Source organism: Leptodactylus fuscus, chromosome 8 (genome assembly GCF_031893055.1).
Source record: "Leptodactylus fuscus isolate aLepFus1 chromosome 8, aLepFus1.hap2, whole genome shotgun sequence".
Classification (NCBI taxonomy): Eukaryota; Metazoa; Chordata; class Amphibia; order Anura; family Leptodactylidae; genus Leptodactylus; species Leptodactylus fuscus.
In genome coordinates this window covers 22,839,505-22,857,849 of record NC_134272.1, presented here as the reverse complement: position 1 = coordinate 22,857,849, position 18,345 = coordinate 22,839,505, and the positions used below count along the sequence as shown (strand labels likewise).

General features: G+C 43.3%; 1 protein-coding gene across 2 annotated transcripts; it reads left to right on the top strand.

Annotated features, from left to right (window-relative positions):
- The first annotated feature begins 7,260 nt into the window (after positions 1 to 7,260).
- Positions 7,261 to 12,311, top strand: LOC142216292 (uncharacterized). 2 transcript variants are annotated; one of them, XM_075284021.1, is made up of 5 exons: positions 7,261 to 7,608; positions 8,794 to 8,991; positions 10,617 to 10,678; positions 12,094 to 12,180; positions 12,248 to 12,305. In XM_075284021.1, the coding sequence occupies exons 1-5, from the start codon at positions 7,362 to 7,364 to the stop codon at positions 12,260 to 12,262; spliced, it is 609 nt and encodes a 202-aa protein (XP_075140122.1). In that variant the 5' UTR covers positions 7,261 to 7,361; the 3' UTR covers positions 12,263 to 12,305. The 2 variants fall into 2 exon arrangements, with proteins under 2 accessions (XP_075140122.1, XP_075140121.1); XM_075284020.1 differs by having other exon boundaries at positions 7,262 to 7,608; positions 12,094 to 12,311.
- Positions 12,312 to 18,345: the final 6,034 nt, after the last annotated feature.

The window sequence follows — 18,345 nt, the reverse complement described above, 5'->3', positions numbered from 1 at the left end:
TAAGATATAGTATAAACTAAATAGCAAATAGAAAGCGCTGAAATCGTAATAATGCTGTTATATGTCTAACTGTGCAAATGCTACATCTTGTCTTCAGGAGTGATACTAATACAATATGTTAATCATCATGTACAGTATGATTTACGACTCTATTCACACTTCACTTATGTGCACATTGGATGAATACACTGGGACCTTCTCCTCATATGTACCAAACTGCAGGAGGTACTGTATCTAGTTCATTGATCAGCGGTCCCTTGCACAGATCAATGAAAAATTCATCACATTGTGATTGTTTGCATCCTATACATACAGTATCCTGTTAAGGGCGGGTTCACACCAGTGCCTGGTCTCCGCTTTAGAAAGCCCAACGTAACGGACTCAAAGGGGTAGTGAAGGGGGCACATGACATAAAATGGAGTGAAGAGCAGCAGGTCATACAGAGGGCAAAGGGGGTCAGATAAGGGACAATAGGTGGGGCTTAGAGACATTCAGTTAGAGACAGGAGGCTGTTGGAGTAACTTGTCCAGCCCCCCCACTTTAGAATATGGGTTCTTCTGCATTTTAGTCATGGCGGCGTGCACAGGAGGGGTCTTTGGAGGCACTACGGGGGTGGAGGACTAAGGGGTCATCTCCACCCACTTGCTAGGATGGTTACTGGTTGGGAAACCAGTTTAGGGACCAAGTCCTCTAGTAAGGGATACAGGATGGATTTGCCCTCCGATGGCGGTTCCCTTGGGCTTGGTGGATCACGGCCGGGGGTAATAATCGGAGGTTGTGTCTGTGTCTTAAGGTTGGTGCCTTCAGAGGCCACTCCTTTGATGAGGGGAGGAGATTCTGGATTCAAGTTGTTTGGGATTCGAAGGTTATGGTAATGGGTGGTGTTAATGGGTATGTAAATGATATGCAAATGTCAGGATGATATTTGTGCTGTTATATATGCTAATTGTTGGTTATGGTAATTTTTTTATGGTAATATAAACTTTGTTAATAAAAAACCACTGTGGCCTTTCCTTCCAACCATGTTTTTGTGTCATTAATGGGGTAATAGATCAAGGGTTAGGTTGGGGGTTAAGCCACATGGCTCTACTAGGCGATTTTTATAGTCAAGCCAATCCGGCGGGTTTCCGTCTTCTGTCCCCTATCCAGTTTCTCGGGGTGGTCAGTTTTCAAACTGATTCACTTATCCAGTTTCTCGGGGCAGAAGATGGAAACCCGCCAGATTGGCTAAAACATAGACCGGGCGCTGGTGTGAAGCCGCCCTTACGCGGTGGAAGTGATGCTGACATTTGAACAATTTTGACCTGCATTACAGATCTGATTTTCTGTCCAAAAAGTGTTTTCTCTATTAGGCCCCATAAGGTCTCATGAATGGGTGAACATTCCCAAGATTGCTCATTCAAGGATATTTTTGCTATCTAAGGCTGACTCCCCACTTTGAAGAAATGTAGTATTTTTTGTTGCAGATTTTGCTGCTGTTTTTGGAGCTGAAGTCATGAGAGAAACATCTAAGAGCTTCTTTTATACTGTCTATTTCTTTTCAAGCTACTCCCGACTTTGGCTTGAAAAACTGAAGCAAAATCTGCAACAAAAAATCTATGTTTCTTCAACATGGGACCTAAGCCTTAGATAGCAAGAATATCCTTGAATGAGCAATTTTGGGAATGAACGCCCACCCATTGCCCCATGTAGAGGTTATCTTAGTCTCTGCCTCACCAAGGGAGAAGGTATTCTGCCCATATACATGAGCAAACACAAAAAATATCACTTCTAAAGACCAAAAATACCTCCAGTTTAAAGGGAGCGGCAGTGGCTTCTAGCAATAAATTGTAGTTCACCATCTCTGATGTTCCCTATTAATGCACTTGTTATTGCTACGATATTGGAGTAAGTTTCCATTTTCCTTTTTTTGTTTTGTTTTTTAATATGTGTGACATGTACTTGATGGTTATTTCTGCCTTCACTTGTAGACTCATCTATGTATTCCGACTCTTCATCTTCCAATCAACCATTATATGATATATCTTTCACAACTTTTTTCATGTATCCCAACAAGTAATCTTCTGTTTTCTGTTTGCTTAAAAAATTCAATAAATTCAATAAAATTCTGCTGCGTCCAGCTTTATACACTAGGAAATACAGTATGCGAACATTAAATAGGTGAATTATTAGGAATTACATTATTGATATATTTACTGTGCAATAGTTCTTAGTTTACGCTTTGTTCAAACTACCGTATGTGAGCCCATCTGCCTCTACCTTCTCTATGTATACCACATCTAAAAAGTTTGATAAATAAATTCCTGCCCCCCATCATTTTATTTATAACCCATGGAGAACAGCTTAAAAGCAAATTCAGGGCCCCTTCACACGGCGTAAGTGCGCCGCTCATTTAGACACGTATACTCGTGTCCGAGTGCGGCGCTTCAAAGCAGAGCCCATTGATTTCAATAGGAAGCGCGCATATATGCCGATATACGCACGCTTCCCATTGAAATCAATGGGCTCTGTATTGAAGCGCCGCACTCGGACACGTGTATACATGTCTAAATGAGCGGCGCACTTACGCCGTGTGAAGGGGCCCTAAACAAGAAACACAGCAGAATTGCCTTTTGCAACCAGGTGTGGTCATGACTGCCAGGGCACCCATTTTCATCACAAACATCTCTACAACAGCATTTACTTTTTAAGGTTGCGTTCACACAATGTAAAATTGAGCGTGATCTGGCACGTATATGGCGTGTCAGAGTTTGAGCGCTCAAAAAGATCCCATTGAATTCAATGGGAGTTACGAGCGTATACGCCGCGTTATTTTGCGCCCGCAAAATCACGGGCGCAAAATAACGTGGCGTATACGCTCGTAACTCCCATTGAACTGAATGGGATCTTTTTGAGCGCGCAAACTGCTGACACGCGTAGATGTGCCAGATCACGCTCCATGTTACATCGTGTGAACGCACCCTAAGGATGGGTATTTATTCATATTTAACATCCAAAATTTGTAGCATTTTTTTCTAGATTAGAAGGAAATTATTATACTCTGGGATCTCTTCAGACTCCAGAGAATAATAACTGAAGGCCAAAGGGAGACGACACACAAAAAAAATAACATTTATACGTCTGTTACCTCTTCTGGGCCTCCTTGCGATGTATAACACTCTATGTCTTCATCCTGGCAAGGTTTGGTGTTCTTCTTATGGGCTGAAGCATATGATCGGGCTTCAGTCCCAGTCATGATGTCATGACACTTGCGTGTCTATGTCCCCGGGCGTATAATTCACAGAAAAGCGCCAAACATCAGCTCTGGTGCTCTTCTGTGAAGTCATCCACATGGAGGAGGAAGATGTCGATTGCCGAGCACTGTGAGGAAATGGAAAGTGAATATAGTTTTTTTTATTTTGTCACCTACTCTGGTGGTGGCCATTTTAGTAAAAAAAAAAAAAAACAAGCAAAATGGAATGTTTTGGTCGAAAACGTGGCGCAAGTCAATTCACCCATCTTTATTAGATGCCATGGCAAGAACCATGGTGGAGGGAGGGGGCTTGAGGTATTAAAGAATAGAACCCCCTACCAAAATTTGTCTCAATCATGACAAACCAACATACAGTAATGTGCATCCATTTTTGTGGCTGGTTCTGTATATGTGTATACCCCTGTGCAGGGAAAATATATGGGGTCCTTCAATGGGTGACAGGAAAAGAATAAGCTATCGCACAAAGTGGGGTTTACCCTCTACGACAGAAATAAGTCATAATCAGAGTTGATGGTGGCACATAAAGGGTTAAGTGGAGCAGACCCGAGACCCAACAACATTAGAACAATAAGGGAATGTTCACACTGAGTTTTTTGCCAGCGGATTTTGACATGGAATGTGCCTCAAAATCCACCAGCAAAAATGGCTCCCATTGACTTCAAATAAAATTGCAAAAACTGCAAACAAGGGAGGAAATGTAATTCACTGATAGCCAACAAAATTGTCAAGCAAAAAGTCCGAGTGCAGACTGGGAGACAAGGAGAGGAAGATGGAGGAAGAAGGAAGACATTTACAAGTTTAGAATAATCTCTGCCAGTGGCGTAACTAGGAATGGCGGGGTCCCATGGCGAACTTTTGACACCCAACCAACAACGACGCCGAAGACCTCGACCGACCCTCTCCTACGCATTCCTGCGTGTTCTATTATGCCCCATAGTGGCCCCTTCACACAGTATTATCCCCCATAGTGGCCCCTGCACAAAGTATTATGTCCCATAGTGACCCCTGCACACAGTATTATCCCCCATAGTGGCCCCTGCACACGGTATTATCCCCCATAGTGGCCCCTGCACACAGTATTATCTCCCATAGTGGCCCCTGCACACAGTATTATCCCCCATAGTGGCCCCTGCACACAGTATTATCCCCCATAGTGGCCCCTGCACACAGTATTATCCCCCATAGTGGCCCCTGCACTCAGTATTATGTCCCTTAGTGGCCCCTACACACAGTATTATGCCCCATAGTGGCCCCTGCACACAGTATTATCCCCCATAGTGGCCCCTGCACACAGTATTATCCCCCATAGTGGCCCCTGCACACAGTATTATCCCCCATAGTGGCCCCTGCACACAGTATTATCCCCCATAGTGGCCCCTGCACTCAGTATTATGTCCCTTAGTGGCCCCTACACACAGTATTATGCCCCATAGTGGCCCCTGCATACAGTATTATGTCCCACTGTGGACACCCATAAACAATTATTATACTCTGGGGTCTTTTCAGACCCCAGAGTATAATAATCGGAGACCCGGGGGAATAAAAACATAAAAAACTACTGTTACTTACCTGTCCCCCGGCTCCTATGCTGTCAGCCTCCATTGCCGTCCTTGTTCAAAGGACGCAGGCCGGGTTCATGTGACGTCAGAGACGTCAGAAAGGATGTCAGGAAGGAGGCCTGGCAGGATTGTGGAGAGGTAAGTAACAGTGTTTTTTATGTTTCTTACCTCTCCTGGTCCACCAATCATTATACTCGGGGGTCCGAAAAGACCCCTGAGTATAATGATAGCAGCGGTAATGGCTGTCACCGGGCCCCTAATGTCCTGGGCCCTGTGGCCTCTGCTGCTATGGCGGTAGTTACGCCACTGATCCCCGCTATTAACTGTTTGCTTTTGGTATGTGGGTGTTTTTTCTTCTTTTTGCAGGTTTCCAGTATCCCGTGGACTTTGTTGGATTTGGTCAACCCAGTGATTTAGAATATTGTTATTTTTATTTTATTTAGTTTTCAATGAAAGTTGTGTTAGGAGATGATTGATTTTAATAAAGAGCTGAGTGTGAGTTTTCCTGTTTTTTTTTTGTTTTTTAACTATTTATCTGCCATACTAATATTGTTGCCTGATTGACAGCTCTCTATTACTAAAGCAGGGGCTAACATTAACCCCTCCCACTCCCAACTATTACCCCAAATCCTAACCAAGGGTAGTCGGGCACCAGTCAAGAAGACTCCTGATAATACTGGCCTTTGGCTGCTGTTTTTTTGCTTAGTCTGGTTATGAAAAATACCAAACTGGGCCACAAAACAGACAGGACTACGACCTACCCTGAGTTTTTCCCTACACGGACCTGAGACAATACATAGTTAATATACGGTTAGCACTCTGACTACTGAGTAGGGGGGGTTGGGCAGTGCTGGAAGATGTAGGGTTAATGGTGTGAGGAGTGTACAGGCCTTGGTGCACACATGCGACTAGCTGTATAACATGTTGCACCGGACAAATATATAGCAACATAGCTATTATTATAGGACAGGCGAGAACAGCGGAGACTCTGGAAATAATAACTCTGGTCAGGCATTGAAGGGTTAATAGAATTTCAAACAGAAAGTGACTTGTGCAATCCGGGATCTCGTGACTTCCTGTAAGTGTAACACAAGATCCCTGACAGTACAGCAATGCAAGGACAGCGGGTGAGAAGTTTTCTTACTGTATTCTACATACCGTGGAGGGTTTGGTTGTTTTTGCACTATATATATATATATATATATATATATATATATATATATATATATATATATATAAAGAGAGACAGAGAACGGATAAAATCAAGTGCAGAGTAAAACTAATGAAATACAGACGTAGCAGACTAATCCCCATTTCAGCAGCAGAATATCTTATCACAGAAGACGGCAAAAGCCAATGAGAAGTCATATCCATAATCTTGTTATATTTGCACCTCTAGTAGAAAGAGTTATATATTTGATATATTTATTTATATTATATGTATTTCTGGGCCATCACCTGGTATATGACCACTTTTACCTGGCCCATGACACGATATAGGACCCCCTTTTTCTAGCCCATCACACGATATATAACTCCCTTTTTTAGTCCTCACATGGTGACCCCATATTTTACCCCATTTTCTGCTCCCAACAGTATAGCAACCCCTTTTTTATCCCCCCACACAGCATATGATCCCACTATTTATGGCCCTCATACAGTTTATGGCACCTTTTATACCTCCCCATAAAGTATATGACTCCTTTTTTAAAGCCCAGCCACAGTATATGACCCCCTGTAATCTCCCCACCCCCACACAGAGTAGTGGCCGATTCTATTTACTCACCTGTCCACGCTCCAGACCTGAACATCCTCCGCTGTCGCCTCCAGGGTGCGCTGTTGCAGACGCTGAAGACGGCTGGGACGCCGTCCCATGATCTTCAGCAGTGTAGCGCTACCTAGAGGAGGCAGCGGAGGGCAGGCAGGTCAAGAGCGTGGATAGGTGAGTAAAGAGTATCAGCAACTGCCTATTGCAATAACACAATAAGCTCCCAATTCGTGTTACCCAAAACGTCCCCTGTGACACGCGAGTCATAGGTTCATCATCACTGACGCAAGTTGGGGTAAGTCTGATACATCTGTATATCTAGAGGTGAAGGTTTTAGGCTCACCCTTTGGGATCGGAATAAAGTACGACTCCTGTAGATGCTTTTAAGAGATTTGGCTCTGCATAGTTGCCACCAGATGGCCCCACCATCGCTCATCAAGGACAGTCATACAGGAGATCATAGATGTAACTAGTAGGGTAGTGGCATACTGGGATAGATATCACTGAGAAACTAAAGGTGAACCCAAATCAAGGATAAAGAGCAGCTAAACATCATTGTGGATGATGGTCAAGAAGAGGTAGTAGAAGACATTGATCCCTGGCAGACCAAGCCCTTGAAGAACCCAATGACTCCTGATGCCTATGAATACTAGTTCTACAGTAATACGACCCCCATACTTCCATGTTTCATGTCTTTCTTTTGTTACTATTCTTTTTTGTATCCAAAAGAAGTAAATACTTCAAATAAGACCTTTTATCTTCTGCAGACAAGACACTAAAGATGGCAACAGTGGGAATCTTCTCCCGATGCAGCATTGATACCTACCGATGGTTACTCCAGTTCCTTTATACTTTCCTTTCTGAGGACAATGTCCGTCCTGTGGAGATCACCAATCATTCTGCTTTACTCATCAGCAGGATCACATTTGCTATTTTATACCATTCCAAGACGAGAGGACGAGTCAATGTCACTGATGTGACGGACTCCTTATACGACAGTGAACTGAGGGAGTTATCCCGAGTTCTTGGTAAGATCAAAGTATCTGTGAAATGCTGCACAGGGTGGGAGGTATGTGTCTGATGTCTGGAGATCCCCCCACTGTAACTCCTTCCAATCTTGGGAACAGAGGTCCAGGGTCCCTGTTTGCAAGTGTACTACCACTTCATTCAATTTCTATGGGACCAATCTAGAAAGCTGAGTACAGTGTTCGATGATCTACACGTGTCCCATATACTTGGAATGGAGCAACAGCATGCACAACTCCAGACAAAAAGGGTCAGCAGACCCCCTATTCTCAAAATTGGAGGAGGTCCCAATAATCAGATACTTATTATCCATCCTTTGGATAAGTAATAGGTGGTTGGAAAAACAGTTGAGGCCCCACGTTGCAGAAACGCAGCTTTTTTGTTGCAGATTTTGCGGCGGTTTTTTAAACCAAAACCAAGAATGGCTACCAAAGGAATGGGAAATATATAAGAAGTTCTTTTACTTCTACCTCCTGCACAGTCCACTCCTGGCTTTGGCTCAAAAAAACGCAGCAAAATCTGCAACAAAAATGGTGTGTTTCCGCAACGTGGGGCCTCTACCTTATGCTAAGGTTCCATAGACCACAGTGAAAAAGCAATGTGGGAAAAACCATGGTGGAATCGTATCACAGTTTTTCTCTCAGTGGTTTTCACAAAGTCTGCAGAATTTTCCTCTGCAGACTTTCTGCTTCTATGACACCTATGGTGAAGCCAAATGCGTTTCTGTAGGTATAATTGACATGCTGCGATTTCCAGAATCGTAGCAATTTTGGAAACTGCAGCATTTCTGCTGCATCTACTTTTCTGCAATGTGTGGATGGGATTCGACCTTAGGCTGAGGCCCCTCGTTGTGGAAAAGCTTCTTTTTTTTCAAAATTGAACGGTGAGGCTGGAGCATGGGCGGCACAGGGATGTCGGAAACACAGCCACAAAACTGGACAGGCCAAACCCAGATAGCTCACTGACCTAGCACACGTGTTGCGTACAAGGGGCCAAAGGACCTCCACCAATGTGGGGATTTCATATTTTTTGGGAAACCAAAGACTGTTACTTATTATAATGATGAATGAATTAAACAGTTAAATTCCCAGCCCCGGTCCTATCTATAGATGAGCTCTTCAGAGGGTCAAGTATTCTAATATACTATACATGTTTAGGTATTAAGTCTTGCCCTTCTTTATATTCAGGAGTCAACAATGTGATTGTGGTCATCGATGATCTGGAGGACAACAGTGATCAAGCAAAGCACAGGATTCTGGAGAACCAGCCCAGTATCAGACGTCTGGCTCGTGATTTGTTCCTCTTCAATGCACAGGCGAAACAAGATGGCGACATAAACCTAAACAATGTCTATAACAAATTTAGGATAAAGGAGATGATCACAGGTACAGTAGAGTAAGCATCCAGGTCTGTGGAGTGTGGAGGGCAGCCATATATCATGTATGACCTCAAAGGGTCTCCAATGATACATTCTAAACTACAATCTCATAGACAAGACATACAGATGAATAGACGACAGATGAGGTGTAATATATATCATCATTATCATCTCTGTACATTGATACCTATTAACACCAATACATCAGGATCATAGCCCTGACAGGTGGCAAAAGAGCAGAAGACCTGAGGGGCGTACTCAGTAATGTCCTGCATCACCGTAACTTATACATTATTTAGATATACATTCATGTATGAATCCATCACTGATTATACATCATCCATATCTATCAGCACTAGTTCTGCATCATCTATATCTATCAGCACTAGTTATACATCATCCATATCTACCAGCACTAGTTATACATCATCCATATCTATCCAGCACTAGTTATACATCATCCATATCTACCAGCACTAGTTATACTTCATCCATATTTATCCAGCACTAGTTATACTTCATCCATATCTACCAGCACTAGTTATACATCATCCATATCTATCCCGCACTAGTTATACATCATCCATATCTATCAGCACTAGTTATACTTCATCCATATCTATCAGCACTAGTTATACATCATCCATATCTATCCAGCACTAATAATGCATCATCCATACCTATCCAGCACTAGTTATACATCATCCATATCTATCCAGCACTAGTTATACATCATCCATATCTATCAGCACTAGTTATACATCATCCATATCTATCCAGCACTACTTATACATCATCCATACCTATCCAGCACTAGTTATACATCATCCATATCTATCCAGCACTAGTTATACATCATCCATATCTATTCAGACGTAGTTATAATTCATCCATATCTATCCAGCACTAGTTATACATCATCCATATCTATCCAGCACTAGTTATACATCATCCATTTCTATCCAGCACTACTTATACATCATCCATATCTATCCAGCACTAGTTATACATCATCCATATCTATTCAGACGTAGTTATACTTCATCCATATCTATCCAGCACTAGTTATACATCATCCATATCTATCCAGCACTAGTTATACATCATCCATATCTATCCAGCACTAGTTATACATCATCCATTTCTATCCAGCACTACTTATACATCATCCATATCTATCCAGCACTAGTTATACATCATCCATATCTATTCAGACGTAGTTATACTTCATCCATATCTATCCAGCACTAGTTATACATCATCCATATCTATCCAGCACTAGTTATACATCATCCATATCTATCCAGCACTAGTTATACATCATCCATACCTATCCAGCACTAGTTATACATCATCCATATCTATCCAGCACTAGTTATACATCATCCATATCTATTCAGACGTAGTTATACTTCATCCATATCTATCCAGCACTAGTTATACATCATCCATATCTATCCAGCACTAGTTATACTTCATCCATTTCTATCCAGCACTACTTATACATCATCCATATCTATCCAGCACTAGTTATACATTGATTTTAGTTTTATAGCCCCTTCCATGTCTCATTGATCTTGCAGTTTATAAATCATGAATAATTTCACCCTTATTGTTCTCACCTTCTCACAGAGCAATCTATGTCCTGTCTCCGATGTTGTTGCTACTCCAGTTCCAGTGGAAGTTCTTACGAGGTAAATGATTGAAGATGTTAAACAGTTAAATTCCCAGCCCCGGTCCCATCTATAGATGAGCTCTTCAGAGGGTCAAGTATTCTAATATACTATACATCAACATGTGGTCATTTGGTGGCCACTTATCTATAGCATTGTTCATAAATGTTCACATGTACACATCTATGTAAAATGGACAGAATCCTCTGAAGGGCTAGGTCACATGGTACATTTGGGACCAGACAATATAAACATACAAATAATGGTACTGGTGTCATGGTGGACCCTGGATAGACTCCAATTCTAAACTTAACCACTGGGCAGCAACACACAGAAATATATCAGGTTCTGGGGATAATATCACTCCTTAAGGAGAGAAAGATGAAAGATGACACTGTGGGGAAAACTTGAGGGGGACATGAATTTGGGGGCAACCTGGGGGGCATGAAAAAATGAGGGAAACCTGAGGGTGGGGGAACCTGACACTGTGGGGACAACCTGGGGGGGAACACGACATTGTGGGAACAAGCTGAGGGAGGGGGACATGATACTCTGAGAGAAACCTTGAGGTATGGGGACATAATACTGTGAGGCAACCTAAGGGAAGCATGACAGTGTAGGGGCAACATGGTGGGGCATGATACTGTGGGAGCAACCTGGGGGGTACAGGTAATGAATCTGTGCGGGCAACCTGAAAGTGGACATTACAAGGGGCATTATATTGTATGGGGCCACTAGGGAGGCATTGTACTGTGTGATGGCCACTAAGAGGCGTTATACTATGTGGGGGCCATTGAGGGAGCATTCTAATGTCTACAGGTCAGGTATTTCTAAGTGGTGGTGATGGGGCAGCCCAGTTATGAAACCTTTTCACAGGGTCCATCAATGTGTTAAAACAGCCCTGATAGTAGGTACATCTAGGGGGCTCAGTCTTTTAGAAGGATCTGTCACCACCTCCACCAGTTCTTTATATCCTTTGATGAACTCCGCTCCACTAATTCCAGCACAGTTGGATTTTTTTCTCTAGTTTGTACCATTCTGATCAAATAGTGCAATTAGTTTTGGTGTATGATATCTAGACTCCCTAATGTCAAGTGGGTGGTGTCAGGCAGGGGCAGGTGAGGGGTGTGATTCTGCCTGCCTCTGATTGGAGAACTGAGTCTCCACCCACTTGATATTAGGGAGCCCAGTTATCAAATGAGGCATGAAAACTATCTGCACTGATTACTCAGGAATGGTGTGGGCTAGAGAAAAAATTCCAACTGTCCTTAAATCAGTGGAGAGGTCACCTATTAAAGGATGAAAAAATCTGGAGGTGGTGGTGGATGCATTTATAATAAGCCAACGGTCAGGGTTGTTATTATATAAGTTCAATGTTTCAGACTGATGAACTCTCTATCATAGCAGGCGCTGACACTGGTTTCTTGCTTTTACAGATGAGCGCCTCCAGGATCTGGCTGCTGGGAATGATAGCGGCCGTGCTGTGCTTGTACATTTTGGTTGTATACTGGTATAACTGCAATGTGTTACTATGGTGATGCCCTGGACACTATGGCGGCCATATTGACCATGTACAGATATAACTGCAAGGTCTTGCTGTGGTGATGCCCTGGACACTATGGCGGCCATGCTGTGCCTGTACATATTGACTGCATTCTAGCCATCTTGTGGCTGTTGTATTATATTTCCAACATCTTTGTATATCCTTTTCTTCCTTGATGTTTTTCATGTATAAAATCTATATCAATATTAAAATGACTTTGAGCTTCACCCTGAGTCTGACCCTGAAGACGTTGTCTCTTTGTTACATTTACTTTATACGGCGGTGGAAAGGAAGTGACTAGGCCTGAAAGGGTTACAGTCTATGACCACATGCGAGCTCAGCCCCACCAAGGAGCCCTGCCCTGTGCATACTGTATAATAAAGATAAGGACAGATCTGTGCTTGTTACTGTGTTACAGGATCCAGGGCCGTGCTGGGATGTGCGGGGTTAATATAGGATATTATATTAGGTAACAAAGATTAGCATCGGCCTGTTCTCTGAAAGTTTCACTTTTGATTCTGAAAGGGAGGTTTCACTAAACTCTGCTCCTCCTGCACAGCACAGTCCGCCCTTCACTACACACACAGGATCCAGGCCTCGAGCCGCAGCATTGCCACAGGCACGTCACGTCCCTCTATGAGCCGGTGTATACAGCAGATAAGGTAATATACAGTTACTATCATAGGGCCACAAGATGGCCGCCAGGGCTGGTGTTCTATCTGAGCTATCTGCGTACCGTGTATCAACAGGGTTATAAAACATATAGACATGTCATCTGCAGCATCTGAGACCTGGGAGACACATATGAAAAAGCAATAGTCGCCCCAAAAACATAACTTTTAATATTCGGGTTAAAGGAAGTTTCTATGAGGTTGGATAAGCTCCCCATATTATATGTAGAGTGTGATCATGTATATCCGCAGGATCCAATATACAAAGGTGACACCCGCAAACGCTTCCTACAAGATCCCCCACTAACTAGAATGCTCACAGTACATTATCAGTGGTGAAATATATATATATATATATATATATATATACAGTATATACATATATATATATATATATATATATATATATATATATATATATACATCGCTATCCCAGTATTAGTAACCACCCGTCCCTACATTGTGTCACCCTGTATTAGCTGTGGTCATATGTTCTCTAACCCTCAGTAGCCGCTGGATTTCTGTGTGATTGTAATGGGACAGGTAATGGTTCCTGAATAGAGATGAGCGAACAGTAAAATGTTCAAGGTTCGATATTCATTTCGAGTAGCCCCTCAATATCCGACTACTGGAATCAAATATCGAACCCTATTTATAGTCTATGGGGGGAAAATGCTCGTTTCAGGGGTAGGCAACATTCGATCAAATTATACTTACCAAGTCCACGAGTGAGGGTTGGGCTGGATCCTCTGAGAAGTCTTCTCCGTGCAGCGTCCCCGCGGCGTCTTCCGGCTCTGAATTCACTCTGCCAGGCATCCGGGCCTGGGCAGAGCCGACTGCGCATGCCCGCACTACAAGCAGACATGCGTAGTCGGCTCTGCCTAGGCCCGATGCCTGGCAGAGTGAATGAAGAGCCGGAAGACGCTGCGGGGAAGCTGCACGGAGAAGACTTCTAAAGGTAGGAGAAGAACCAGCGTTGATTGGCCAACTGTATAGCATTCAGCCAATCAATGCTGGTTCTGCATCGAACTTTTACATTCGAATAGCGAGTGGTACTCGATCGAGTACGAGTATTTCGAATACCGTAGTATTCGATCGAATACCTACTCAATCGAATACTACTCGCTCATCTCTATTCCTGAAGTCTCTTATGAACTGAGGACCTGTAAATCAGAAATCCTGACCTAATGCTCTGCTGGTCGGCCCACCATGTTATATCTGTCCTAGTTATAGGTGTTTTCGGATTTGTCAACTTGATGATTCTCTTGCGACCTGTTGAGGCATACATGACAGCGATGGCGAGTAATGAACACATACAGCACTTTGCTCATAGACTGGAGTAGACCTTCTTATGTATCTTACAGCTTGGTTTCCTGGTGGGGACAACCACTTCCATCTCAGACTATCTTCTCTTCCAACAGTCGTGATGTTTCCGTGGAGTAGAGTAAGTGTCAGGATTTTCTCTCGAGATGATGAAAGCTCATACCAATGGTTAACCAGTTACCTCTCCACTATCCGCTATGTGCTGAGCATCCAATCCGTCTATGTGACTAACAATGGAATGGAGAGATTCAAAAAAGGAACCAGGAAATGTACATTCGCCATCTTGTATCACACCAAGAGGAGAGGAAGAGTCAACATTACAGATGTCACCGACTCCCTGTATGATGACGAGTTGGGGTATTTATCATCGGTGAAGGGTAAGTACAATAAATATATCACACTCTCTACTGATAGTCAATGTTTTGAGGGTTCTTCATACAGAGCTCTTGTGTGGTAGCAGAAAACACTTGAGTCATCCAATCTCATGGTGTCTACTACACACCAATGGAAACATGACATGCTGCAGATTTGGTTCTTGAGTTCCAGCGGTTGAAACTCATCAGTGTCATAGAAATATCTTATGGTCTGCACCCTCTATATTGTATAAGGTTATACTATGGGTATGTTTATAGGGGCATCATTTTATGGCTGTCTATTGGGCACTGAATATATTGTGTTGAGGATGTCTCCAGTCTACATTGACCTTCACGGTCCTCTACTCACATCTGTATCAACTGGTTGTGATGAAATGTTTTCAAGGGAAAGAAAATGTCATTGTGGTGATTGATGATCTGGATGACGATGGAAACAATGGAAATGGACACAGGACCAGAATCCTAAAGAACCAGCCCAGTCTACAACGACTAGTCAGGGAGGTCTTCTGCTTCACCTTGTCAGAGAAACACGCTCTAGTCCAAAACTGTCCGGCTCCAGGGACTTTGGCCAAACTCAAAAAGATGGAGAAGATGATTGAGGGACAAGGTGAGGATGGACCACAGGACATTATATGAGGTTATGAGGGGCGGACGAAGGGGGCGGGGCTTAGCGGCATTCGCAGGCAGATAGCAGGCACGGAGAGGACCTGCTCTCTGCCTGAGCGTGAGGGGAGGCTGCTGGAGCAGTGCTGCTCCAGTGACCTCCCCAAACCACCGCTCGGTGCTAAGCCAGTCCAGGATAGCTTGTCCTGGACTAGCTTAGGTAACCAAAATGCCGCCCTCCCTGGGGCCCTGGCATAGCGCCGCCTGATGCGGTCGCTTCAGGTCACCTCATGGGAGGTGCGGCGCTGGTGTCAGTACATACTGAACGGCATTTTTCACTGATATTTTGTAAATCTTTTTAGAGATTTCCTTTCTAATAATAAGAGGGATTTCTGAAAAACGTGAAGAGCTTATGACATGTGGTAATATTCGATTCTCACTATCATTTACTTGTCTTTTCAGCTTGGTGGAAAAGTTGGCGTCAGGTAAGAACAATTATCACTGTCTACAAGTAAATCATTCAGGGTGGTGTGGAAGACGTAGTAGCACCAAGTCCTCTCCTGGCCCATGGACTGTACAGTGGTCCCTACATGACTGTCTATCCCTGGCCAGAGAGATGAAACCAGCAAATGTACCACTGACGATATATAACCCAGACACTATATGGTACTATCTGGACACTAGATGGTGTTATTTATCTAGGCACTATATGTCACTATCTAATATAACTAATAGAGATGAGCGAGTAGTTCTCGATCGAGTAGGTATTCGATCGAATACTACGTTATTTGAAATACTCGTACTCAATCGAGTACCACTCGCTATTCGAACGGAAAAGTTCGATGCAGAACCAGCATTGATTGGCCGAATGCTATACAGTCGGCCAATCAACGCTGGTTCTTCTCCTACCTTTAGAAGTCTTCTCCGTGCAGCTTCCCCGCGGCGTCTTCCGGTTCTGAATTCACTCTGCCAAGCATCGGGCCTGGGCTTGGGCCGACTGCGCATGCCCGCACTACAAGAAAATGGCCGCTTTGACTGTAAGCGGCCATTTTCTTGTAGTGCGGTCATGTGAAGTCGGCTCTGCCCAGGCATGATGCCTGGCAGAGTGAATTCAGAGCCGGAAGATGCCGCGGGGACGCTGCAAGGAGAAGACTTCTCAGAGGATCCAGCCTGACCCTCACTCATGGACTTGGTAAGTATAATTTGATCGAATGTTGCCTACCCCTGAAACGAGCATTCTTCCCACATAGACTGTAATAGTGTTCGATATTCGATTTGAGTAGTCGAATATTGAGCGGCTACTCGAAACGAATATCGAACATTTTACTGTTCGCTCATCTCTAATAACTATTGCACTTAGGATGTAGATGATGTGACAGGTTTCCTATATCAGTCTATACATTTTTTTTCTTGTAGATATTTATTGTGTCAGTGGTAGCCATCATACTGGGAGGCGGTTTTATCTGGATGAGAAAGCAATAAATGGTACAACATAGAGTCACGGCCTTCTGCAACAACTCGTCAGAAAACAGAAGAATTTTTACATTTCCTTAAATTAGATTTTTTTTTATTTGGTGTGATAATAAAATGATGAGATGGTTATGATGTATATTGTAGATTAGACTGCGTTATTCAGTAATCCAGTATATCTCTGGTCTCCGGAGACAGCACCACTTATCTACTACAGTGTGTAATCTGTCCCCTGACTTACACAATAGTACTCATCATTTACTGTATATATGGCTATATACACACGTGTGCTCGCCACTCATACACACATCACCCATATAGACTGAGATACATAAACATGAATGGATACATCCACACTTATATCATTAATAACAGACAGGCAGTAGGCCAACACCTGACACCCACACTGATCAGCTGTTCACAGAGAAGGGAGGTGAAAGCTTTGTAGTCACTGCAGTAACCTGGCCTTACCACTACACAGAGAACAGGGCTGTCCACTTCCTTCTCCATTCTCTGTATACATTTGCATGTTACTGAACCTGCTGCTGTGAACGGCTGATCAGTAGGGGTGTCAGTTGTCGGACCACCACCAGTCTACCAGTCTAATAATGATGACCTATCCTATGTGTAAGCCTTCAATATCTTTAGCCTGGAAACCCTTTTAACTTGCCACCTACTTTCAGGATTGTTGACTCTGCATACTTCTCTCTTGAACCTTCTGGTTTGCAAGAAGTTTTCCTCCAAGGTCCAGATATCTCCATCTCCTGCTGACAATTCCTGTTCAGACTATGAAATGAACCATATCCTGGATGTTAAGAAGAAAATTCTGAAAGATTCTTTAAGATAAGATAAGAGATAAGATAATCCTTTAATAGTCCCACAATGGGGAAATTTCAGTGATACAGTTTCATGGATGGTACAGTAGTATATAACAAGAGAGAAACACATACAAGCACATGGCAGATAGAGAAATACTAGGAATCATAGCAACTAAAAAGAAAGAAACACAGACACACTGCAGGATCATTTAGTTCTCTGTGTGAAGTGATGTTGATAATACGGCCCGACCGTGGTTGGAGGACACGAGGAGGGGGGTCACAGGATGTAGATATAACAGGCAGAAACATTTTTGCAGAGGTGGGGGACATAAGCAGCTATCATGATAACATGTGGCAGTTCCTTTGGTAGGTGGTGAGATCTCCTGCTCACAGCTGATAGTTCGGTATCTTGTATCAGCGCTATTGTCCATTAACCACAAAAAATGCCCCAAATATCCTTCATCACAAGCCCTCCTCCTCCTTTCTTCTTACCACTGTGTTCTACTGCCCAAAGAAGTCTGAAGCCTTCCAGGTAGACAGGGTGTTGCTCTCTTGCCAAGCTTCCATAAACTCATGGGGTAGGTGGGTGATGGTTCCCAGGCTGTAACAGAGTCCACGTGTCCACAGTAAAAGAAAGAAATAACTGTCTGCTGTAGCATCTTCACACATCAGCAACATACGCCGAAAATCATCTCCTTGAAAGAAGAAGTCCACACTTCCATGCAGGTTTCTCCTCCATGCCGCATGGTGACCATGCTGTCCTTAGCTCCTGGGGGAGGGTAACAGGCACATGTGCACACAGGAAATTCCATCTGAATCAGGTCTTGAGTCTTGTCCATGCTTTAACAATAGAAACAAAAGGAAAAAAAAATACTCCACAGGGTCT

Excerpts from the sequence above, each read along its gene's own strand:
- LOC142216292 (XM_075284020.1), top strand. The coding sequence starts at position 7,362 with ATGGCAACAGTGGGAATCTTCTCCCGATGCAGCATTGATACCTACCGA. Across the intron at positions 7,609-8,793 it reads GGAGTTATCCCGAGTTCTTG|GAGTCAACAATGTGATTGTG; the intron begins GTAAGATCAAAG and ends CTTTATATTCAG. Across the intron at positions 8,992-10,616 it reads GATAAAGGAGATGATCACAG|AGCAATCTATGTCCTGTCTC; the intron begins GTACAGTAGAGT and ends ACCTTCTCACAG.